Source organism: Salvelinus sp. IW2-2015, linkage group LG36, assembly GCF_002910315.2.
Source record: "Salvelinus sp. IW2-2015 linkage group LG36, ASM291031v2, whole genome shotgun sequence".
NCBI lineage: Eukaryota > Metazoa > Chordata > Actinopteri > Salmoniformes > Salmonidae > Salvelinus > Salvelinus sp. IW2-2015.
Window position 1 is genome coordinate 13,985,668 of NC_036875.1, and position 25,856 is coordinate 14,011,523.

Sequence of the window (25,856 nt, forward strand, 5' to 3'; positions counted from 1 at the left end):
GAAAATGGGTCGTGGATGGGTATTCCAGCATGACAATGACCCAAAACACAGCCAAGGCAACCAAGGAGTTGTGATGTGCACAGTTTTTGGTTCAAAGTGATGTGTATCCGTTTCAGTCCCCTGCATTCAAGGCAGAGCTTTACACTAAGCAGTGTGTTCATTTAACAGAACCGGCATCTATATGTACAAATGACCTGGACTAACCTGTGACCCCGCACATTGACTCAGTACCGGCAACCCCTGTTTATAGCCTCATTCTCGGTATTTTACTGTGTTACTTGTTTTTTTAATAGTTTATTTAGTAAATATTTTCTTAACTCTATTTTCTTCATTGTTGGTTAAGGGCTTGTAAGTAAACATTTCACAGGAAGGTCTACACCTGTTGTATTCGGCGCATGTGACAAATAAGATTCCATTTGATATGGGTTCACACTCAACACTTTCAGTGTTGATTTAACATTCAGTGTTAATTTTGTTTGTTTTCTTACACTGGAGAATTAGCTGTGTAAATATCCAACTTGCAATGTTTGCAATTGGCTTCGATTTACTCTGCAATATTAATTGCAGCTTTCAACCTTTTCAGTGGCATGTTGAAAGAGTCATAAAGTAGTTGAGGGTCACAACTTATTTATACTTTTTTATAAAATATAATTTGTTAAATGTTTTGCCTTTATTATGTACACCTGGAGCAATGGATATTTAGGAGAATGGACATTAACAGAATGTTCAGATATAAATGTATTGTGTAGATCAAATACAGTATGACTGTCAGATAGATTGGAATAGTATAGGAGATTGTGTGTGCTCTATTGATTCTATTTCTATCTTCAACATGCAGATGCAGCCCTGCCATTAGTTGAAGGCAGCTAATCCTATAGTTTCAGAAAAGTAGTCACTTCCTCAGATCTGTGTTCAAATATTATTTTTAAGTAAATGCTTTCTCAGAACTTTATTCAAGTCATTTTAAAAATAAGTTTCTTCCTGAGATCTGTGTTTAAAAAGGTCATAATTTTGGGGAATCTTTATTCAAGTAATTGTAGTCACTTTCAAAGTAACTATTTGTGCCAAAGGAAAAATAGTTATTTTCCACAAAGCAGTTAGGTCTATAGTTATCCCAGGTTTGCAGTAATCGTGTGATTGGGAGTTGATAGCACTTCATTGAATGTAAATGGATATAATATCCTTAGATTTGTCACTAACAGAGTAATTACAGATGGGGTGTCTTTACACAGTACTGGATCTATTTTCATTATAGTAATAAAAATACTGAAATTGCAACTTACATTGTTTGTACACAAAAATTATTCCCCCGACGCAAATCAGCATCAATAGTGTAATGCCTACAATAACACTGAGAGAAAGGCCTTCACCTGTGGGGAAAAGACAAGAACAGTTTAAGTTTTCAGTTAATAAAGATTAGGTAATGAGAGGGGGTGAAACACACTGTATCATGTTCTTGCAGGGTCTGTGTGAATTCTCTTACTTGTGCGGATGATGGTTGTGTTGCTCACAGTCTCTCTCAGAACGGGGTTGAATACCTGGCAGGTCACAGAATGATTATCTGTGTAATTCTCTTTGAAATTCACTTGGCTCCAGACAGTGTACAGTCCACTTTCAGGATCAAGTGTAATGTTGGTCTGTACTTCCCTGGGTTCCAGAGTGCCGTTCTGAGGCTGTGAGAGGTCCTGGATAGTCCATGTGACTTTTGGTTTGGGGTAGCCTCCCTGGGTCAAACACATTGCATTCATCGCTTTGTACTTCACAGTCAATTTGGGTGTCAGGAACCGTGCTGAAAGTGTACAAGGCAAAGACGAGAAGTGAGAGAAAGGTTCCATGAAGTGCCATGTATAAATGCTATAATAATGTCCTTTATGATTTCCCACAAGAGCTATGAATAACTCAGCCATACCTGCGACAAGCAGAGTAGTCTGACACACTTTGGTGAAATGGATAGTTTGATCAATTCTGTCGAACAGCGAAGCGAAAGCCCAGTAGGTTTTCTGGTTGTCTTGAGGTGTTACTTGCCTGAGTTCGATAGAGATATTTCCAGAACTCATCTCAACCTGAAAGGCGTTAGTCCTGTTTGTGTAAAGTTTATTCTGATACTCCTGCTCAACTCTTTTGTTGAACGAGTACAACACAACGTCTGAATGATCTTGCCAATGGAACCGGAGTCTTGCTGGGTTGATGGATAAATTCAGGTCACAGGGCAACAGAACAGATTCTCCTATAATGCCAGTGACTAGATGTTCAGATGCAACTTGTGCTGAAAAAGTCAAGATAAATATGCCAAAGTTACACCAAACTAAGCTCAGAATTCAACACACAGATCATAAACGTCCACCACTGTATAACTGCATGATTGTGTTTGGATATGGGAGAATCTATGCATGTCTCAATTGGCTTGAGGTGTGAAACAGTGAAGAATTGTCACTGTGCCTTAATGTCATCAATGGTGCTCAAGCACAGGCCCATATGAGTTTCCTGCTCCTCATGCCTATATCCTGACTCCTTGAGAGAATTGTAGGAGCTTATGCTAGATCTGACACAGTCCTTCAAACCAGGACAGAGGGGCCCAAACACTAAAACTCACACTGCTATTGTGACAGCAGGCTTCCCTGGAGGAATGGCATGATGTGCTCATGTACTCACTCAAAGGAAATTACAGTAGTTTTAAGGATGTGGTAGAAAGAGAAAAGTCCCCTAAACAAACATGTTCCTGGAAATTTAAGAAACGTTTTCTCCTCCAAAAGCCATACAATAACATTTGAAACTGGGTTGTTCATTTATCTGTCTACTTTTGTAATGAATTCCAGCACTTGCTTACGAAGATGATGGGAAGATGTATGACATCACCTGTTTCATGACTACTCTGATGAAACGTTTGGTTATTTATCTCTGTCATAAACCGTCAGCTCGGTAACAGCATTTGTCACAATGGTTTACAGTAACCTGACCTAGACCCCCAAAAGGGAAGGAAGAACCATTTCCATGGGAAAGTCTGTGTGGAAGATGTGTGGGCAAGCCCAGAGATTTTCTCTTTAGACAAGCCAAAACCCTTTCTTTCTGTAAAGCATTGAATGAAATAAAATACATGCGTATTGAGATAAAGGAGACTTACCAAACAGCAAAAATATGAATACCAGAGTAGATATTCCACGCTGCAAGAAAAAAATTTGAGAAGAAATTAATGGTGGGAGGTTGGTTTCATTTTGTATGCCATCTGCTTTATTTGTGAAATACACATCTTCCTTTCATGACATACACTGAGTATACAAAACATTAATGTCACCTGCTCTTTCCATGACATAGACTGACCACATGAATCCAGGTGAAAGCTATGATCCCTTATTGATGTCACTTGTTAAATCCACTTCAATCCGTGTAGATGAAGTAGAGGAGACAAGTTAAAGAAGGAATTAAGACAATCGAGACATTGATTGTGTATGTGCCATTCAGAGGGTGAATTGGCAAGACAAAATATTTAAGTGCCTTTTGAACGAAGCATGGTAGTCGGCTCACCGGTTTGTGTCAAGAACTGCAATGCTGCTGGGTTTTTCAAGCTCAACAGTTTCCTGTGTGAATCAAGCATGGTCCACAACCCAAACGACATCCAGCCAACTTGACACAACTGTGGGAAGCATTGGAGTCAACATGGGCCAGCATCGCTGTGGAACGCTTTTGGCACCTTTTTAGAGTTCCCAGGGCAAAAAGTCGGGGTTCAACTCTATATTTGGAAGGTGTTCCTAATGCTTGGTATACTCAGTGTACGTTCCCTCCCTTACTCATCTATTAGCGGCGTTGGGTTTAGTGCTTACCAACATTATGATTCAAACAACGTTTGAAAGGTCTATCATTTTCATCGAACACAATCAACGTTAGCATAAGCCCTAGTTGCCTTCAATAGCCTTATAGGTTATTGTTATTGCTAGGATAGCTTTCTTTGTTATCCTGTTAATAGTTTTTCATTCTTTGTATGCGATGCACACTGCGCAGTAAACCGGAGGAGAGGTCGTGTGTTAAGTGATCCCTGTAAGGGGTGGGTCGCGAACTGGTGAACGACACAAAAATCTAAGATTCAATCATTCATATAGGCAAGCCCAATTAAGACTTATTATAACAATGTGATGATGCATCCCAAACGGATCACTTGAAATAACATAATGTCAGGTAATTAAATAATCAAAAGAAAAATGTGGTTATTTATTAGTGGTTATATGTATTTAGGCATATGATGTGAAAAAGGCCTCGTGAAATCATTGTCAAAAGCGCAAGAGATACTGTTGCATGTAGGTCTCGATTATTTGTGGAGTGATCATATAGAAATATCAAAACATTATTTCAACAACTCCAAAGCAACTGCATGTGGCGCAGGAACCATTGACAAGACTGCATTTTTTTATTTTCAATCTGGTAACTTTCCTACTCTCAGACAATTTGTGGATACAGCCCCTAGAAGTTAACTTTGAATTGTGCAGAAGTTGTTTCATTTTGTCCGTGCATATGAATGCAGACAGCACTTTCTCATAGTAGCCGTATCTCATCATAGGGAAATAACAGTTGTATGTATAGTATGTAGCTTCATGAGAAACAAATGATAATGTACAGAATGCAACCCGCTTATTAAGCTGTAAATTAGGGGTTAACCCAAATCTTACCAGACTGAAGACCGACTCCGAGATGATCCTTCTCCTTTCTATGACAAGCATGTTGGTGTTCATACCCATTCACATCTAGATTGTCATCAAGAATAGCTGATCTACTTTCATCCTAACAGCTCCACCCTCTCACATGACCGCAATGTCACTGACTAATTTACGTCTGCCTATTCCTGGATATAATACTTGATTACATCATATACAGTAGAGATCACAATTACAATAATAAAGGTGCTAAAATAATAAAAACATCTTCACGTTCTTGCTCTCTTTCTCTTTCTGTCTCCCTCTCACACACACACACACACACACACACACACACACACACTTCCTGTTAGCAAGAACATACGTATGTGATTTTCCTCACTTGTTGCTTCATTCATTAGAATCAAGTTTTTTTAACCAAATATGACACAACACATGGAAAGAGCAATACGTTTAGGTAAACATTGAAAGTTCATTATGCTCCCCATTGCTTCAGTTTTAAGACACTGAGTATATTACCACTGTAAAGAACTTTCATTTCAGTACTTGACTGACAACTTTTCTGTACAATGACATCTGCCTACACAGGATGCCCTCTCCTTTCTAGGTGTCGTTATTCAGTAATGTTGTGTATTTGTATTAATGCTACTGGTCCCAATTTGCCATTTTGTCTCTGTTAACGGCTGCGTTCAGTTGTCATCTTGTTGTACATCTAGTTTCTGGCTCCTTCAACGGCCTCTGTCACTATGCTACTGTAATTGTCTACAGTACATCCTGTCACTATGCTACTGTAATACTATACTACTGTAATAGCCTACAGTACTGCCTGTCACTGTTCTACTGTCATAGCCTACTGTACAGCCTGTAATTATTCTTCTGTAATAGCCTGTCATTATAAAAATATGTTTTACCTTTTATTTTATTTATTACAGCCTGTCATTATTCTACGGTAATAGCCTACTGTACTTTGAAGAAAGTACAGTAGATTAAATCCATGTCATGTGACATGATTGTCCAAAACAAAGTGCCCTCATAATAACATATAGAATGCACCAAACATTCCAGATTAAAACAGGAACATTTTCCATTTTAGATTTAGCAGCTAGGCAAGTGGATCAATGTCAGCTTTTAAAAAATGTATATGTTTTACCTTTATTTAATTTATTCAGCTAGAGCTACAAGCCCCTCTGTAATGTGGTGGACTTTAGGAAATAATTAAGCAGAGGTTTATGGGTGTCTCTAGAACAGATTGAGTATGGGTGTGGGCTGTTGGCTCTCTGTAATGCTCTGGTCATGGTCAGTATGTGAGAGCAACGGTGTGGTAGACAGGGAGATGGCAGCCTTCAAAACAATAATTTACCAACACTGACGTGCAGGAAAAGAGATAAAAAATGCTAAATGCTAAAGTAAAATAGAAACTACTGTATATAGAATAAGGAAGCATTTCTACTTTACCACCAGAGTGGAAAAATAACACGTTGTTTCCCAGAAATTATGATTTACAACACTTTTTTTATTTTTAGGAACTCAGTCGGGGTCTCAATTTACTGTTGAGAGTTAGAAAAGTAGAATACACAAGGTGCAATTGTGAAATTTGATTGTGCATCAGCAGTTTTTCTCTTGTTATGTCAGTCACTAACCAGGTTTCCATCCAACCTTTTTATGTGAGTAAAGTACATGTCGGAAAAAAACGGTAATGACAGGTCTGATGGAAACAGAAACATTTTCGGTAAACTCTCCAAACGTTGATAAAACAAAAGATGCTACAAAATGTGAGATATTTTTGTGTCGGTAAAATGAATTTTTGCCAAAAATGTCGGTGGAAACGCTTTTATGTGCAACTATTGATAGAATAACCATCATATCGAAGTAAACTTGGGAGTCACACGCTGGCATGTTGTGTGGTCCTCCCACTATGACTCATCGGGAAAGCATGCCGTTTATTAGGCTACAGATTAAATAAATTATGATTAACTTCACAGGGTGGTGAAAGTGCACGGTGATGAGCTTGATGCTGCTTTCTGAGGGTGTAATGCTGGTGTCATGATAATCGATGTTTGTATCTTGCTCTTTTGTCCATAATAATAATCTCATCATATAGGCTATACTGTACGTGTGCCCTAAATCTATTTTCTCCAGCAGGTGGCGACTTTTCATTCTTTTCGCTCCACAACTGGTGAGTTTTTGTGTGGAGGTCAATGAGTGTCGAATTTGGGTCACCAAAAAATGAATGGTTTATTTGCTACGCGTGGCTTTTGAGTGAATATTACTTCGTAATGTTTAAGTTGTTAAGAGTGTACTGGTATAAGAAGTTCTGCCTCGTTGTCACTAGTTACCACAGCCACAAAATCATAAACTCTGCCTATTTCTAAAATGTCTCTTCCTAAAATGTGATTTTAAACCTAACCTTAACCACACTACTAAATGTATGCATAACCCTAGCCTTAAATTAAAACCAAAAAGCAAATGTTTGTTTTGGTCACTGTGGCAGCTAGTGGGACTGTTGAGCCTGTTGTTCACACGCCTATCTGCCCTCTCATTGGCTAGAATGGTCTCACCTGATTTGGCTCCCCCATGACTGACTTCCATTTTTGAAGACATTGTTAGAGGCCACTAGAGTATCTGGTCAATATCATAGATCATTTGTGCACTGACCCACCACGTCATTTCAACATGGTAAATTGCGTAATATTTGGTCAAGACATTGATCAATGAGATTCCAACCTATTTTCACCGACTGAAAAAGACAGCCAAAGGTTTGTTGAATTCCCAATGTGTCATCACTATGCTTTCAACCATCAAAGTTATTTCAAGGAGAGCCCAGTGTCTGATGAATTCCAATTGAAAATCAATGTCTGATATTTGGTTTGGTTGTCACCTAAATGTGTTCACTGAGCTTTCAACCATTTAAAAGCATACCAAAGTTCAAATGGGAATGCAACGTCATATATTTTGTTTATTTATACAACAACTTAATGTGTTATCACTGTTTGATCTAAATCAAATCATACTTTATTTAAAGTACATTTAGAATCACAACACACATTAAAACAATGATAAAATCACATAGAAAGCAAAAAAAGCTGTTATTAAAGTGGTGTCTGCCCCTCTTACCTGACAGGGCAAGCTGTTCCACAATTGCAGTGCTTTAATAGAGAACGCTCCCCCTGCCTTGGTTCACCATCTTGGAACCGTAAGAAATGGAGCTGGGTGGGAAGGCTGCCGTCTTATCGGTTCTTAACCAACCATGCTATTTTGTTTGTTTTTCCCTGTTGTTCCTAACTTGTTTTGTACATAATGTTGCTGCTACCGTCTCTTATGACCAAAAAGAGCTTCTGGACATCAGAACTGCAATTGCTCACCTCAAACTGGATGAAGAGTTCTTCTTCAATGAGTCGGACAGGAGGGATACACTACTACAGACAACAGGCCCAGATCCCCGTTATTCGCTAGAGAAGGAAATGCAGATTTCGCGGAAAGAGATCAGGGTGCCTTGTGAGGATCAGGCGACGAGTGGCTAATCTGCCCTTGCCCTCCGTTCTGCTAGCTGACGTTCAATCGCTGGGAAATAAATGTGACGAACTGAAAGCACGTTTATCGTACCAACGGGACATTAAAAACGGTAATATTTCATGTTTCACCGAGTCGTGGCTGAATGACGACATTAACAACATACAGCTAGCGGGTTATACACTCTATTGGCAAGACAGAACAGCAGCCTCTGGTAAGACACGGGGCGGGGGCTTATGCATTTATGTAAACAACAGCTGGTGCACGATATCTAAGGAAGTCTCAAGATTTTGCTCACCTGAGGTAGAGTATCTCATGATAAGCTGTAGACCACATTATCTACCTACAGTGTTTTCATCTATATTTTTCATACATCACAGACCGATGCTAGCACTAAAACCGCAGTCAATGTATACCGCCATAAGCTAACAGGAGAACGCTCATCCAGAGGCGGCACTCCTAGTGGCCGGGGACTTTAATGCAGGGAAACTGAAATCAGTTTTACCTAATTTCTATCAGCATGTTAAATGTGCAAGCAGAGGGAAAATATTTTTTGACTACCTTTACTCCACACACAGAGACGCTTTCCCTCGCCCTCCATTTGGCAAATCTGACCATAATTCTATCCTCCTGATTCCTGCTTACAAGCAAAAATTAAAGCAGGGAGCACCAGTGACTCAGTCTATAAAAAAGTGGTCAGATGAAGCAGATGCTAAACTACAGGACTGTTTTGCTAGCACAGAATGGAATATGTTCCGTGATTCTTCCGATGGCATTGAGGAGTAGACCACATCAGTCACTGGCTTAATAAATCAATAAGTGCATCAAGGACGTCGTCCCCACAGTGACTGTACGTACAGTACATACCCCAACCAGAAGCCATGGGTTACAGGCAACATTCGCACTGAGCTAAAGGGTAGAGCTACCGCTTTCAAGGAGCGGGACTCTATCCCGGAAGCTTATAAGAAATCCTGCTTTGCCCTCCGACAAACTATCAAACAGGCAAAGCGTCAATACAGGGCTAAGATCGAATCGTACTACACCGGCTCCCACGCTCGTCGGATGTGGAAGGGCCTGCAAAATATTACTGCAAGACTGCAAAGGGAAGCACAGCCGAGAGCTGCCCAGTGACACGAGCCTACCAGACGAGCTAAATAACTTCTATGCTCGCTTCGAGGCAAGTAACATTGAAACATGCATGAGAGCATCAGCTGTTCCGGACGTCTGTGTGAGCACACTCTCCGCAGCCGATGTGATTAAGACCTATAAAACATGTCAACATTCACAAGGCCGCAGGGCCAGACAGATTACCAGGATGTGTACTCCGAGCATGCGCTGACCAACTGGCAAGTGTCTTCACTGACATTTTCAACCTGTCCCTGACTGAGTCTGTAATACCAACATGTTTCAAGCAGACCACCATAGTCCCTGTGCCTAAGAACACTAAGGTAACCTGCCTAAATGACTACCGACCCGTAGCACTCACGTCTGGAGCCGTGAAGTGCTTTGAAAGGCTGGTCATGGCTCATATCAACACCATTATCCCAGAAACCCTAGACCCACTCCAATTTGCATTCCGCACCAACAAATCCACAGACGATGCAATCTCTGTTGCACTCCACACTGCCTTTTCACACCTGGACAAAAGGAACACCTACGTGAGAATGCTATTCATTGACTACAGCTCAGCGTTCAACACCATAGTGCCCTCAAAGCTCATCACTAAGCTAAGGACCCTGGGACTAAACACCTCCCTCTGCAACTGGATCCTGGACTTCCTGACGGGTCACCCCTAGATGGTAAGGGTAGGTAACAACACATCCACCACGCTGATCCTTAACGTGGGGGCCCCTCAGGGGTGCGTGCTCAGTCCCCACCTGTAGTCCCTGTTCACTCATGACTGCACGGCCAGGCACGACTCCAACACCATCATTAAGTTTGCTGATGACACAGCAGTGGTAGTCCTGATCACCGACAACGATGAGACAGCCTATAAGGAGGAGGTCAGAGACCTGGCAGTGTGGTGCCAGGACAACAACCTCTCCCTCAATGTAAACAAGACAAAGGAGCTGATCGTGGACTGTAGGAAAAAACAGGCCCCCATTAACGTTGACGGGGCTGAAGTGGAGCGGGTCTAGAGTTTCAAGTTACTTGGTGTCCACATCACCAACGAACTATCATGGTACAAACACCAAGACAGTTGTAAAGTGGGCACAACACTTCTAGCTACTGAAAATATTTGGCATGTGTCCCCAGATCCTTAAGTTCTACAGCTGCACCATCGAGAGCATCCTGACGGGTTGCATCACCACCTGGTATGACAACTGCTCGGCATCTGACTGTAAGGCGCTACAAAGGGTAGTGCGTACGGCCCAGTACATCACTGGGGCCAAGCTTCCTGACATCCAGGACCTATATACTAGGTGATGTCAGAGGAAGGCCCAAAAAATTGTCAAAGACTCCAGACACCCAAGTCATACACTGTTCTCTCTGCTACCACATGGCAAGTCCAGGACCAAAAGGCTCCTTAACAGCTTCTACCTCCAAGCCATAAGACTGCTGAACAATTAATCAAATGGCCACCCTGACTATTTACATTAACCCCCCCTCCCCTTTGTTTTTACACTGCTGCTACTCGCTGTTTATTATCTATGCATAGTCACTTTACATATTACCTCGACTAACCTGTACCCCCCGCACACTGATTCGTTACCGGTACTCTCTTTATATAGCCTCATTATTTTAATGTTATTTTCTTGTGTTACTTTATGATTTGATCTTTTTACTTTAGTTTATTTAGTAAATATTTTCTTAACTCTATTTCTTGAACTTCATTGTTGGTTAAGGGCTTGTAAGTAAGTATTTCACTGTAAGGTTTACACATGTATTCGGTGCATGTGACAAATAAAATTTGATTTGATATACAATTTTCGAGCTCTGTAAAATGTAAAAAACACTATTTCAAATTTTGCTACATAAGACCAAATCAAGCCGGTCACAATTTCGTGCTACTGAATGCTACCCGGCCACCCTGGTGATAGCGCCCCAGGGTCATCCTAAGCATGTGATGTGCTTGCCCTGCACTGTATGGAGGGTCCATGCGTAATGGTTGCGTGGTACATATTATCTGAAAACTCCACACATGATTTTGTATGGATTTGTAGATCCCACAATGTAATACGGTAATGAGAAGCTTAGGCCTATGTAATGACCAGGTGAGGTGTAGGCAACGTTTCTACCATGTCTAGGCCTATGGTTTTGTTTTTAACAGCAACTTTTAGTCTGGCGCTAATATCTATATTATTATATTTATTATATGTCTTTCATAACTTTTAATTTTGTCTGTATTGTGCTTCTTACAGCTAAATGCAAATGACCTACACCAGTTGCACACACACATGTACACCGACCGGCCTGGTAGCTAGATGCAGTAGAATTAAGGGCAGAAGTGATGTAAGGTTACATTTTTCTGAGTAGCCTTACTCAGAGTTGAATTGCTGTGACACTGAAAATCTGGTGCTGCTGGACAAAGTATTGTGAAACGTACAAGCTGCAGCTCTGTTAATCATTGCTACAACAGAATTGCCTTCCTCTTTAAGTACTTCTGAGGAATTGTATAGGAAAATATCTGTACATGTAGCCTGCATACTGTGGATATCATATTGGGCCAGTATATTTGTGTGTGCCTGTTGAGTCTTGTTTCAGAATGAGTTCTAATGATATTGTCATTGCAGTAGGTTTCTTGAAAGTACACCCATGCAAAACTGTACATAATTCTGAAGGTCAACAATGACATTGAGTCTTAGCCGAAACTGTGAACAGGACATGAGTAAACAGTCCAAGCTTCCTCTAACCACAAATAAGTTTCAAAAAGTTTCACAGTATACCTAATGGCAATCCGGCTATCCAGAAGCCAATAGAAACTCCATATCCTTGGACTGGGCCTTAGACATGAGCCTAGACATGAGCCTAGACATGAGCCTAGACATGAGCCTAGACATGAGCCTAGACATGAGCCTAGACATGAGCCTAGACATGAGCCTAGACATGAGCCTTCCATATATCACTTCTGAAGGATCTCACAGACCGCTGTGGAAATTGTCCAAACAGGCCATTGAAAATCCTCCCAGACTACTCCACCCACCCATCACGCTTTGATTCTGACTCGTTCTCGGTTAGGCATTTCCCACCCTTTTTTCAATTCCCTGTTTAGATGGTGAGTCAGGCCCCCAGATCTGCTTTGTGATTTCTCATGATTAGGACTGTGGCGGTCTTGGATGTATACTGCTTGGATAGTTCCATCTGAGCCACTGGCTTAATTCTATTATATAACTTTTATTTTTGGATTGAGTTGGAGACGTGAATCCGATATACAATTTGTTAACTTGTCGACATGTTAATAGGCTATTTACCGTTTTACAGAAGTGATATTGAATTGTGTTTTGGTTTTCAACGCAACCACTTCTACATTTGAAGAATATGTATCTTCTGCTTGGATGGGTATATCTGTTACACTGAGTATGGCTTTAATTCCAGTTTGTCTACAAATTAATAATTGATATGTTAGATTCATGTCTCCATTTCATCCAAAAATCAAAGTTAAAGAATAGGACTAAATCAAATAAAACATTAAATGCACTTTGAATTTGATTTACTCCTATTGTTTAACTTTTATTTTGGTTGAGATGGAGATGTGACTCCAACATATTTATTATTAATCAAAAAGACAGGAGGACCAAGGCACTCTTCATATAATTAATTAAAATGCATTTATTTGTATGGCATGTTCAATAGAAACAAAGTTTTAAAAATCCGACGCGTTTCAGCTACATGGCCTTCGTCAGGGAGTACAAAGAAATAATACAATGTCCTCTTTTGAACAGCTTTTCCAATTAGCCCTAATTTGAAGAGGGATTGGTTACAAAATTGATTGGACAAACCTAGTAAGCAATACTATACACATTAAAAAATGAAATACTGTAGCTATGTTATCAAAAAATGCATCTCCAAGCTAGAAGTATCAGAACGCCTAGAAAGGTAGTTCTAACCTTAARTATGACTGGGAGAAGTGTCAAGAATAAGAAAGCAATATATTCCATAGTACACTAGAACACAGCAAAATATGAACAACAAGTCTAAACATAGCTGAGGGCAATTGAGCAAAATGTCCACTAGATGACAGCAAATGGACCTATCACGACCCTACAGGAAGGGTGAGAAATCCATATCTTAATTTTAACAAGGGTACTTACTGGCCTGTAGTTTGTAAATCCCAAAACTTTCCCTTTGTTTTAATTGTTTAAGACGGTCCCTTTTTCTAATTGAGGCCGGGACATGATCAATACCCATAGCTTGTAGGGAGGCAGGGTTGCCATGGTGTAAGGACTTGTAGTGCCTACCCATATGGCGTACTTGTGTTCCGCTAAGTGGTCTTGAAGGTGTCTCTTCGTCCGTCCAATGCAGAACACCTTGTACTATGGACATTCCAATCTATAGATGACAGGAGTGGTTTTGCAGTTAATGAAATGCTTGACATAATACTCAATTTTAGAAGCTGTGTCAACAAAATACTTTTTCTGTGCAATATTTCTGCAATGGTTGCACTGGTTACATTTAAAAGAGCCCTTGGGTTTGTGGTCAAGCCAAGTTTTTTGAGAGTAACCAGGAAGATAGCTGTGGACTAATTTGTCATTTAGGGTAGGACATCTCTTAAAGCTTATGACTGGTGGCTCAGGGAAGACATGGCTAAGTAGCATATCACTTTGGATGATTCCCCAATTATTTTTTAATGTTTTGTTTAATGTTCTCTGCTTCAGTGCTGTATTTTGTAACAAAATACACTCTCTCTGATGTATCACGAGGCACTCCCCTTAGCAACAAGTTCTCTCTGTCAAGTATTCCAGCCCTTATGTCACATGTATTGATGCTGGAGAGACGAAGCAGGTACGGGAGTAACATTTAATAAATACAGACATAGAACAAGACAGGAACAGCGTCAGCAAACAGAAACTAATGACAAAAAACAATTACAATGCAGCAACGGGGAACAGAACAAGGGAACAGACAAATATAGGGGAGGAAAAGAACATGTGATACGTGAGTCCAGGTGAGTCCAATAACGCTGATGCGAGTGACGAGGGCGGGCAGGTGTGAGTGATGGATTGCAGGAGCATGTGATGCAGGGTAATCTGGCGCCCTCAAACGCCAGGGGAAGGGAAGAGCAGGAGCAGACGTGACACCTTATACCTGCATCTTTCAGGACCTGAACTCTGTAGCCCTGATTCAAGAAGCGATTCTCCAATTCAGCAGATTTAACACTGTAGTCTGTTTCCTGATTTCAAATTCTCTGAACTCTTTGGAATTGGCCATATGGAATGTTCTCTTTTAGCCTTTTGGGGTGAAAGCTGTCTGCCCTCAGAATGGTATTCCCATCTGTAGGCTTCCTAAAGATTGATGTGTGCAAACAACCTTTGTCATTTTTACTAATGTCGAGGTCCAAAAAATGAATGTTATCCTTGCTGTACTCCATAGTTAGTTTGATGTTAGGGTTAATGCAGTTAAGGTATTGGTGGAAGGAAATAAGTTCATCTTCTGAGCCGAACCAAAACAGGCAAACATCATCAATATAGGGTCCCCACCATATAATTCGGTCAAAGAAATGGTTATTAGAAGGATCCAAAATGAAGTCATTTTCCCATTTACACAAGTACAAACCAGCGTAGGAAGGGCTGTAGCAAGCTCCCATGGCACATCCTTTGACCTGTTTAAAAATACGGTCCTGAAAGATAAAGATGTTATGATTAAGAGACCATTCAGTCAGTGATACAATGAATTCTGTAGGAGGCATCTCAGTTTCAGGCCGGGTACTCAAGAAATGGTGCATAGCTGCCGATCCTTGTTCATGTCTAATGGTGGTGTATAGAAATTCCACATCCATGTGAATAAAAGGGAAGCTGTACCTATATTGTTCAATTCCTTCATTTTGTTCAACACATCTGTGGTATCTTGAAGATAGCCCGGGAGTGACGTCAGAAAAGACTTAATAAAGTAATCAATGTACTTAGAGATGGGTTCTGTCAGACTTTCATTACCACTAATGACTGGTCTGCCTGGGGGGGTTTTCAAGATTCATGTGGACTTTTGGAAGAAGATCAAAAGAAGCCATACGTGGACTGCCATTGAAAAGAAATGTGAACTCATTGTCTGAAATGTAGCCATTCTCCTTAGCTTCTGTGAGGATCCCTTTCAATTCAGTGTTTAGGTACTCTGTAGGGTTGAAGGTAAGAGATTGGTAGAATTCATCATTGTCTAATTGACGGTAGGCTTCTGTCACATATTTGTTTTTACTCCACACAACTGTAGAGCCACCTTTGTCTTCTTTTTTAACCACAATCCGTTCTTTAGAAATTTGCATCCTGTAGCACATACTCCAAAAAGTTCTGGGACACTGTAAAGTCCATGGAGAATAAGAGCACCTCCTCCCAGCTGCACACTGAACTGAGGCTAGGAAACACTGTCACCACCAATAAATCCATGATAATTGAGAATTTCATTAAGCATTTTTCTACTGCTGGCCTTGCTTTCCACCTGGCTACCATATTCAATCTCTCCGTATCCCAGTCCCAGTCTGCTGTACATTCAAGTCACTTTTTTGCAGCTCATACTATCTCTGTTTGAAGTTTGAAAATCACCCCACTACTTCATGTACTGTCTGACGTGCTGTCCTCACGTGCTTCCAGATGGTCACCATTGTTCCTGTAGTCAAGAAGGCAAAGGTATTTGAACTAAATGACTATCGCCCCGCAGCACTCACCTCTGTCATCATGAAGTGCTTTGAGAGAACATATCACCTCTACCTTACCTGCCACCCTAGACCCACTTCAATTTGCTTACCACCCCAATAGATCCACAGACAATGCAATTGCCATCACTCTGCACACTGCCCTATCCCATCTGGACAAGAGAATTACCTATGTAAGAATGCTGTTTATTGACTATAGCTCAGCATTCAACACCACAGTACCCTCCAAGCTCATCATTAAGCTCGAGGCCCTGGGTCTGAACCCCACCCTGTGCAACTGGGTCCTGGACTTTCTGACGGGCCCCCTCCAGGTGGTGAAGGTAGGGAACATCACCTCCACTCCGCTGATCCTCAACACTGGGGCCCCACAAGGGTGCTTGCTCAGCCCCCTCCTGTACTCCCTGTTCACCAATGACTGCGTGGCCAAGCACGCCTCCAACTGAATCATCAAGTTTGCAGACGACACAACAGTAGTAGGCTTGATTACCAATGATGACGAGACAGCCTACAGGGAGGAGGTGAGGGCTCTGGGAGTGTGGTGCCTGGAAAACAACCTCTCACTCAACGGAGATGATCGTGGACTTCAGGAAACAGCAGGGTGCACCCCCCTATCTACATCGACGGGACCGCAGTGGAGAAGGTGGAAAGCTTCAAGTTCCTTGGCATACACATCACTGACAAACTGAAATGGATCACCCACACAGTGTGGTGAAGAAGGCACAACACAGCCTCTTCAACCTCAGGAGGCTAAAGAAATTAGAAATTTGTCTTGTCCCCTAAAACCCTCACAAACTTTTACTTTTTCCTGCTATTCAGTGGAGAAGGTGTGTGGCTCAAGTCTTGGTTTAAGGATTTAAAACATATGTCTGAAAGGGTCTCTTTTCCATGCTTAAAAGGATAAACATTCACACTTAAAACCATGAGCCAAAAAAGTTTGAATACATTGGCCACAATGTCAATCCGGGATGACTTCTACTGGGAACTCGGAACTGGGCATTCTCTGACTTCAATGCTTTCAAGACAACTGGGAACTCAGGGAAAATAAACTTGTTTTGAAAGGACATCCAACTCAGAATTCTAATTTGGGAACTCGGGTCTCTTTCTAGAGCTCCAACTTACCGACCTGAAGATCATTGACGTCATGATTCGACCTTGTTTTTTTAGAAAGCACCATAAATCCAGAGAATGCCGGACTTTGACAAAGTTTGATGACAAAAACTTTGCCAATAAGAATGAACGCCACGCCACCTTCCTGTTCAAGTGAGCTTAGCAAAATGGTGAGTTCAAAAATAGGCCAGGGAGATATGTATACTGTAGCTAAGAAAGTAATACTAAGTGTATGTTGTGTAGTAAGCTGTTAATAGCACGTGTCTCACCCTATTAATTTGGTCCCTCTCCCTCTCAGAACTTAGCCTACCATTCTGACTTGGTGGTGCACATGTGGCCTACAGACAGTTTTAGAGAAATGTCATCATAAAATATTTTAAAAGCTTTCATTTTCTGTTTATTTGCACCCGTTAATTATCCTACGGTTCTGACTTGGTGTGTAGGGAGGATACTGTAAGAACGGCACATGTTCTGAATTCGGCTGCTGTCCATGCTGAACAAATAGGGATATTGTCCGTTTTAGCTTGCTCATTATCTTAATTGAAATTACGGCTTGCCTCTTATCCACTCATTGTGCTTACTTTGTGTATTATAATTAGCTCATTTGCTCTTTACCATGAGGGGATACTATAATGTTGTTTACCGGGCAATGTTCAGTAATAGGCTACTGAACTGCTGAGTAAATATACCCTGTTGAATCCTACCTATTTTTTACTCATATCACTGCACATACAAGACGACCAATGACACAATATTGCTGCCGTAACTGTCTTTGATGATGGGGATATTGCTCTTTAGTGTTTTACAGAAAAACCAATAACAAATAAAATATACAACCAACAACAAATATATCAAGAGGAATCTTTTATTAGTTAAAAGCTCAATGAGGTAAAAAAGAAAATAACATAACATGCAATCTTCCTGTTGAAACACAAAGAACCTCTTGACAGTAGTATTGTACAACATTTCAAAATGTCTTGTTTCAGGTCATTGTCATTTAAGTTTCAAGTCATATCAGATTCTGTGTAGCTGCCCATCATGATAATTGCTGGCATAACTAAAATTGACCCATTACCACGGTACAGAAAGCTAAGTAAAAAACACAAGAATAGCCCCTTAATACAATAATATTTGAAGCATATGAATGGGAATGTAACAGAGAACATAAAGAACATTTTCAGTCCTTCATTGTCATGGATCATAAAAAATAATAAAGAAAAATCTATTAAACCAAGGTAAACCAACTGACATTGCACTTTTTTTGTCAACCAGGCTTAATACTTTGCGGACCCAAAGCAGATGTGTTTAAGACCAACCCTGCCTGTGTTCCTCCCTACAGCATCAGCATGGTACAGTGGCACAGTGATTCTTAACCAGAGGCATTGGGGCTGTACTGAGCTTTCAAGGTGTCCCTGAAAAAACTGAGAGGAAACTAACAAATGAAAATGACAGCATAATTAATAGAACACTGCAATAATGTTGACAGGCCTATTTGGGTGTTGGTGAATATTGAAGTGTTGTGTTCATCACTAATTGTTTAGTATAGAAGCCATGATTCCTATCATCGATAGGACAGTCTATTTTGTTTATATGTTTTTGATCGAAAAATACTAGGTGATTTGGTGATTCTATTTCCATTGTATTTTGAGTTGCTACTCGTTGAGATAAACGTCAGCTTCAACTGAGATCAAGTGTTTGATTTTTAAAACAGAACATGAGGTACATACACTTGAAGTCGGAAGTTTACATACACCTTAGCCAAATACATTTAAACTCTGTTTTTCACAATTTCTTCATTTTAAACCTAGTTAAAAGTCCCTGTCTTAGGTCAGTTAGGATCACCACTTTATTTTAAGAATGTGAAATGTCAGAATAATAGTAGAGAGAATAATTTATTTCAGCCTTTATTTATCTTACGTCACATTCACAGTGGGTCAGAAGTTTACATACACTCAATAGTATTTCGTAGCATTGCTCTTAAATTGTTTTCTTGGGTCAAATGTTTTGGGTAGCCTTCCACAAGCTTCCACAAAATTCCTCCTGACAGAGCTGGTGTAACTGAGTCAGGGTTGTAGGCATTCTTGCTTGCACACGCTTTTCAGTTTGCCCACAACATTCTATAGGATTGAGGTCAGGGCTTTATGATGGCCACTTTGTGTGCTTAACCATTTTGCCACATCTTTGGAAGTATGCTTGGGTCATTGTCCATTTGGAAGACCCATTTGCGACCAAGCTTTAGTCTTGAGATTGCTTCAATATAGCCACATCATTTTCCTACCTCATGATGCCATCTATTTTGTGAAGTGCACCAGTCCCTCTTGCAGCAAAGCACCCCCACAACATGATGCTGCCACCCCCGTGCTTCATGGTTGGGATGGTGTTCTTTGCTTGCAAGCCTCCCCCTTTTTCCTCCAAACATAATGATGGTCATTATGGCCAAACAGTTCTATTTTTGTTTCATCAGACCAGAGGACATTTCTCCAAAAAGTACGATCTTTGTGTGCAGTTGCAAACCGTAGTCTGGGTTCTTTATGGCAGTTTTGGAGCAGTGGCTTCTTCTCTGCTGAGCTGCCTTTCAGGTTATGTCGATATAGGACTCTTTTTACTGTGGATATAGATACTTTTGTACCTGTTTCCTCCAGCATCTTCACAAGGTCATTTGCTGTTGTTCGGGATTGATTTGCACTTTTCGCACCAAAGTACGTTCCACTCTAGGAGACAGAACGCGTCTCCTTCCTAAGCGGTATGACGGCTATGTGGTCCCATGGTATTTATACTTGCGTACTATTGTTGTTACAGATGAACGTGGTACCTTCAGGCGTTTGGAAATTGCTCCCAAGGATGAACCAGAGGTCAGCCAGAGCTCTTGGCTGATTTCTTTTTGATTTCTCCATGATGTCAAACAAAGAGGCACTGAGTTTGAAGGCAGGCCTTGAAATACATCCACAGGTACACCTCCAATTGACTCAAATTATGTCAATTAGCCTATCAGAAGCTCTAAAGCCATGGCATAATTATCTGGAATTTTCCAAGCTGTTAAAGGCACAGCAACTTAGTATATGTAAACTTCTGACCCACTGGAATTGTGCAGAGTGAATTATAAGTGAATTAATCTGTCTGTAAACAATTGTTGGAAAAATTACTTGTGACATGCACAAAGTAGATGTCCTAACCGACTTGCCAAAACTATAGTTTGTTAACAAGACATTTGTGGAGTGGTTGAAAAACGAGTTTTAATGACTCCAACCTAAGTGTATGTAAACTTCCGACTTCAACTGTACTAACAAATAATCAATTAAAATGTAGGTATTTTAGTAGCTAGAGAACCCTATTCTTGAGTGACCTTGATCCTAACAGCACTGTGACACTGTGTTCAGTCACATCCTGGGATCAAAATGTATTAAAGGGTTAAGTGTCAAATGGTAACATTGATTAAAAAAACATTCTATAGATCAATATTTGATCAATATTACCAGTTTAACACTTTGTAGTAAGCACACATTGGAGTAGGCTATGTCGTAGTGGGCCCATCTCCTGTGTATCGGCACCATTCTGTTGCATGCTCTCTGGAGTGACAAAGAGAGAGTTACTTAACATCATAGTCATTCAGGAGATTCCGCTGTGACATGAAACTCAACAGTGATGAAAGATAACAAGTGCATGACTCACTTTTCCAGCAGACGAACACCAGTGTTGACCCAATCACAGCAACAGCAACAGCAACAGCAACAGCACCAATCCCTGTTTTTATGCCGCTCAAGAGGCCCGCCTGCTCCTTGTCTGTAGGGAGAGGATAAAGAGAGGTGTTTCCCTAATATTTCCTATACTTCCAACCAACTAGGGTCACTAGCACATAGACAGCCACTAAGGGTAAGATCACAGCCAGATAGCTTCAAGTGTCAGCTGTTTACTGCTTTACTATAACCAGAGCTAATCTCCAGTAATCTATTTGTAATTGACCACTCGTTGACATGCTTTCTTGTCATAATACTTTAGGCTACTCACCTGTTGATCTTGTGGTGTTCAAGGTCTCTTTCAGAGTCGGGTTGAAGATGGAGCACGTCACAGTCTGATTGTCTGTGATGTTCACCGTGCTGGAAATGTTCAATGTTCCACTTCCTGCATCCTGAACAATCTGAGGAACCTCGGGGTCTAGTAAGCCGTTCTGATTGGTCCAGGTCAGTCTAGGTTTAGGGTAGCCTCCCTGAGAAGTGCATTCTGCCTTCCATTCTTCATAGTTCACTGTCACAATGGGTTTATGGTAGCTTTCTGCAGAGCATGCCATGACAAAGATAAAGCACTTAGACAAAGTCACAATAGTGGAAATCATACATGATAAGTACAGTTATTCATGTTTTATAGGTATTTGGTGCGTAATGGCAATGGGCGTTGTCTTGTACACACAATTTAATATTGATAAACGTGCCTTTGACTACTGGCATTCTTTGTATGTAAAACTGTCTTACTTGCTACTTTTACAGTGGTCAAGCACATCTCTTTGTTTTGGTCAACTGTGTTGTAATTTCCATCCTCTTGATGATAAAAGAGGAAGAAAGTTGTGAGGTCATCTTTAACCCTTAAATCTTTGAGCAAGAGGGAGAAATTCCCAGAAGAAAGCTGGTCCTTGAAGATTTGCGTCCTGTTTTTGTAGAATGGAAATTGGGGGTCGTTGTTCTCTTTTCCGTCGTATAAGGCATGGACCACTTGGTCCTCCTTCTGGTACTTGAGTCTTGCTGTCCAGTATAGTGTGAGTCTTGCTGGGACAACAGGTGCAGATAAATTCAGACTGCAAGGCATGATGATGGACTTTCCAAGAATCCCAATGATGGGATGGCTCGACATCTGAGATGAGTCTAAAACTGTTTAAGAAAAAAAACTGTTTGTTACAGGAAAGCATGCACTTTATATGACAACATAAGACAGTTGTACCAATCTCTTTAAGATACTGTATGTTAATCATATTCTTCAAATAAAGGGGTATGTTACCTTAGTAAGGCCTATATACACTAAATGGCCAAAAGTATATGGACACACCTTCAAATTAGTGGATTCAGCTATTTTAGCAACACCCGTTGTTGACAGGTGTATAAAATTGAGCACACAGCAATGCAATCTCCATAGTCAAACATTGGCAGTAGAATGGCCCGTACTGAAGAGCTCAGTGACATTCAACGTGGCACCGTCATAGGATGCCACCTTTCCAACAAGTCAGTTTGTCAAATTTCGCCCTGCTAGAGCTGCCCCGGTCAACTGTAAGTGCTGTTATTGTAAAGTGGAAAATGTCTAGGAGCAACAACGGCTCAGCCGCGAAGTGGTAGGCCACACAAGCTCACTGAACAGGACCGCCGAGTGTGAATCATCTGTCCTCGGTTGCAACACTCACTACCGAGTTCCAAACTGCCTCGGGAAGCAAACTCTGCACAATAACTGTTCGTCGGGAGCTTCATGAAATGGGTTTCCTTGGCCCAGCAGCTTCACACAGGCCTAAGATCACCATGTGCAATGCCAAGCGTTGGCTGGAGTGGTGTAAAGCTCACCACCATTGGACTCTGGAGCATTGGAAACACATTCTCTGGAGTGATGAATCACGCTTCACCATCTGGCAGTCTGACAGACAAATCTGGGTTTGGTGGATGCCAGGAGAACGCTACACACCCCAATGCATAGTGCCAACTGTAAAGTTTGGTGAAGGAGGAATAGTGGTCTGGGGCTGTTTTTCATGGTCTGGGCTAGGCCCCTTAGTTCCAGTGAAGGGAAATATTAACACTACAGCATACAATGACATTTTAGACAATTCTGTGTTTCCAACTTTGTGGCAACAGTTTGGGGAATGCCCTTTCCAGTTTCAGCATGACAATGCCACCGTGCACAAAACGAGGTCCATACAGAAATTGTTTGTTGAGATCAGTGTGGAAGAACTTGACTGGGCTGCACAGAGCCCTGAGCTCAACCCCATCGAACACCTTTGGAATGAATTGGAACGCCTACTGCGGGGCCAGGCCTAATCGCCCAACTTCAGTGTCCGACCTCACTAATGCTCTGGTGGCTGAATGGAAGCAAGTGCATCAAAGCTAGGCCCAAGAGACAACCTCTATCTCAAGGCCATCAGACTGTTAAACAGCCATCACTAACATAGAGAGGCTGCTGCCAACATACAGACTCAAATCTCTGGCCACTTAAATAAATKGACTTAATAAAGGTAYCACTAGTCACTTTAAATAACGGCACTTTAATAATGTTTACATATCCTACATTACTCATCTCATATGTATATACTGTATTCTATACCATCTACTGCATCTTGCCTATGCCACACGGCCATTGCTCGTCCATATATTTATATGTACATATTCTTATTCTTCCCTTTACATTTGTGTGCATCACGTAGTTGTTGTGAATTTGTTAGTATATTTGTTAGATATTACTGCACCATCGGAACTGGAAGCACAAGCATTTCGCTACACTCGCATTAACATCTGCTAACCATGTGTATGTGACCAATAACATTTGATTTGATTTGATTTGAATTCCGTGCAGCAATGTTCTAACATCTAGTGGAAAGCCTCCCCAGAAGAGTGGAGTCTGTTATAGCAGCAAAGGGGGGACCAACTCCATATACCCATGATTTTGGAATGAGATGTTCGACGAGCAGGTGTCCACATACTTTTGGTCATGTAGTGTATTATTAGTTTAACATTTTACAGGCTGTGGCTTTTATACTGCTACAGTAGCCTTCAATTTACACAATGAATTGGGAAAGAAGAGTACATTCAAGTCACTTCTGTGCAGCTCATACTATCTCTTTTTGAAGTTTGAAAATGTTTATCAGCACAGCATGTTCATGTACTGTCTGACGTTTTGTTTCATTAGCAGACCGTAACCAAGTCTTTGCTCTGCATGCTCATTCAAAACTATAAAGAGAAACCCTAGCAAAGGCTCCTGACCTTTATAAATGTATGTTAATTTGGGAAATGTTATAGAAATAGGATGAACATCATGCAATAACATTTGAGCTTGGAAGTTGTTTTGAGAACTAGGCTCATAGGAGCTAGTTGTTTCCGTACCCCATTTGTAGCAGGACTACAAAAGAAAACCAATTTGGAATGGCAGGCCGCGACCAATCTGAGCAATACTGCTCCCCTCCAAAACTCTTGCTGTCATATGTTCAGAAATGTTTTGAGGGCTTACACAGAGATAATCACAAACACTGAGTAACAAGCATCGCAAGCTTGTGGTTAGAAATATCTGCTTTCTATTTTCCTAACAGTGCATCTCAAATGTTATTGCATCAAGAGTAGATCGGTTTATCACATCATAACCAGTCTGGCTCTAAAGATTCAAGCTATTCCTATTAACCCACACCCCCTATCCTAGGGTATAGCATGTGGTGAGCTATCTGGTTCAAAATGTGTGCCATGGCATCACCAAGGTGGGTGACCAAGGTAGGTTTCCTCCCTCAAATTAGAAAAGTGTGTCTGGAAAAGCGCTCTAATAATCCAATCAATTATAATTACAGTATTGTCAGTAGCCTGCAGCATAGCCTACTTACAAATACTTGGTACACTAACGTAGCAGCACCTTGCATTTAGACAACCACGCCCTATCCAAACAGCAATTCTTTATTTATTTTTATTTCAATACATTTTGGGACATTGTGTTGTAAATAAATAATAAATTGTGCATTTGGTTGTATGTTGGATTTGAATGTAAAGGCGTGTGGATAAAATGCCCAGGGACAGCCACGAGGGACACAATCATGTGCAAATCTACAACGCCACAACAGAAAATAAAACTTACCAGATAACAGCAAAATACAAATCGATATTAGTCTGGCCATTGCACTCAGGATATATGGATGAAAAAACAATCAAATAAACAGTCCTTTTAGTTTGGAGCTTACTGTCTACCGTGTCCCCACCTGCTCCTAAGCGGGAGGAAAGTTGAATGAGAAACATGGTGTCCCTCCAGTGTGGCTCCTCCTTAACTGTGGTATATTTATCCATTTCCGGTGTCAATCGTTCCATCAAATCCATGTTAACAAAATCATCCTGTACAAACAACAACTTAAACACACACTAGTAGTAGCATTTCAGCACAATGTCTCATTATCGTTGTCCTGTCACTCTTTCATGCACCTGTGCCAGTTGTGTGTGCTGAGTCAACTCTATCACAGGCTATTTCCGCATGGTTGTTGTTATGAGGAAGCGGTACACAGCAGATTTTTGCTTAGCAAATATTTGACTTCTGCTTGCATGCAGGGCACACATTCCTATCAGGAAGATCACTATCATAATCAACAGTATGCAGATCACTGGGATCATCAAGGTTCACCTTACCAAAATGTCTTTCACTGAGCTATCTCTCCCTCCCTCCTGATGTTTTCGCGCCCTGCCTTCTGTGATCTTCTATCAGAATGCTTGTTAGTCATATCGTTGCTTCTCTAAAGCAAATCGTGCTCCTCTCTCCCCTCCTTAATTCAAACACATTTCTTACTCACCTGAAGCTTGTTACCTCCCTTATGGAAACTATCCATGCACCAAAAAAATGACACACAGATAATTACTTAATTACAATAGAGAACTGAGAAATGACAAAAAATAAGATCTCCCTCTCCACCCCCCATCTCCTCCCATCTCTCGCGCTCTGTATTTCTCTCACTCTCTCTCACTTAATACATGACGGATTAACTTCTCTTTATACAATGACTCATTGCATAGCTCCCAAATCCACCTGTGGCTGTATGATACATATGATACATAGTATATGCCATGTATCTTCTTTAACAAACCTTTTTT

General features: G+C 40.9%; 2 protein-coding genes across 2 annotated transcripts; both read right to left on the minus strand.

Moving 5' to 3' along the window:
* Window positions 1–333: 333 nt before the first annotated feature.
* On the minus strand, window positions 334–4,925 carry LOC111959862 (T-lymphocyte activation antigen CD80-like). The gene is made up of 5 exons (XM_023981697.2): window positions 4,659–4,925; window positions 3,122–3,161; window positions 1,910–2,266; window positions 1,484–1,789; window positions 334–1,370 (listed from the first exon to the last, which is right to left on the minus strand). Exons 1-5 carry the CDS (start codon window positions 4,725–4,727, stop codon window positions 1,225–1,227), a joined length of 918 nt encoding a protein of 305 aa, XP_023837465.1. The 5' UTR covers window positions 4,728–4,925; the 3' UTR covers window positions 334–1,224.
* A 12,985-nt stretch (window positions 4,926–17,910) lies between these two features.
* On the minus strand, window positions 17,911–25,701 carry LOC111959760 (CD276 antigen homolog). Its single transcript, XM_023981555.2, has 5 exons — window positions 24,859–25,701; window positions 21,528–21,920; window positions 21,067–21,330; window positions 20,731–20,841; window positions 17,911–20,627 (listed from the first exon to the last, which is right to left on the minus strand). Exons 1-5 carry the CDS (start codon window positions 24,896–24,898, stop codon window positions 20,539–20,541), a joined length of 897 nt encoding a protein of 298 aa, XP_023837323.1. The 5' UTR covers window positions 24,899–25,701; the 3' UTR covers window positions 17,911–20,538.
* Between the last annotated feature and the right edge of the window lie 155 nt (window positions 25,702–25,856).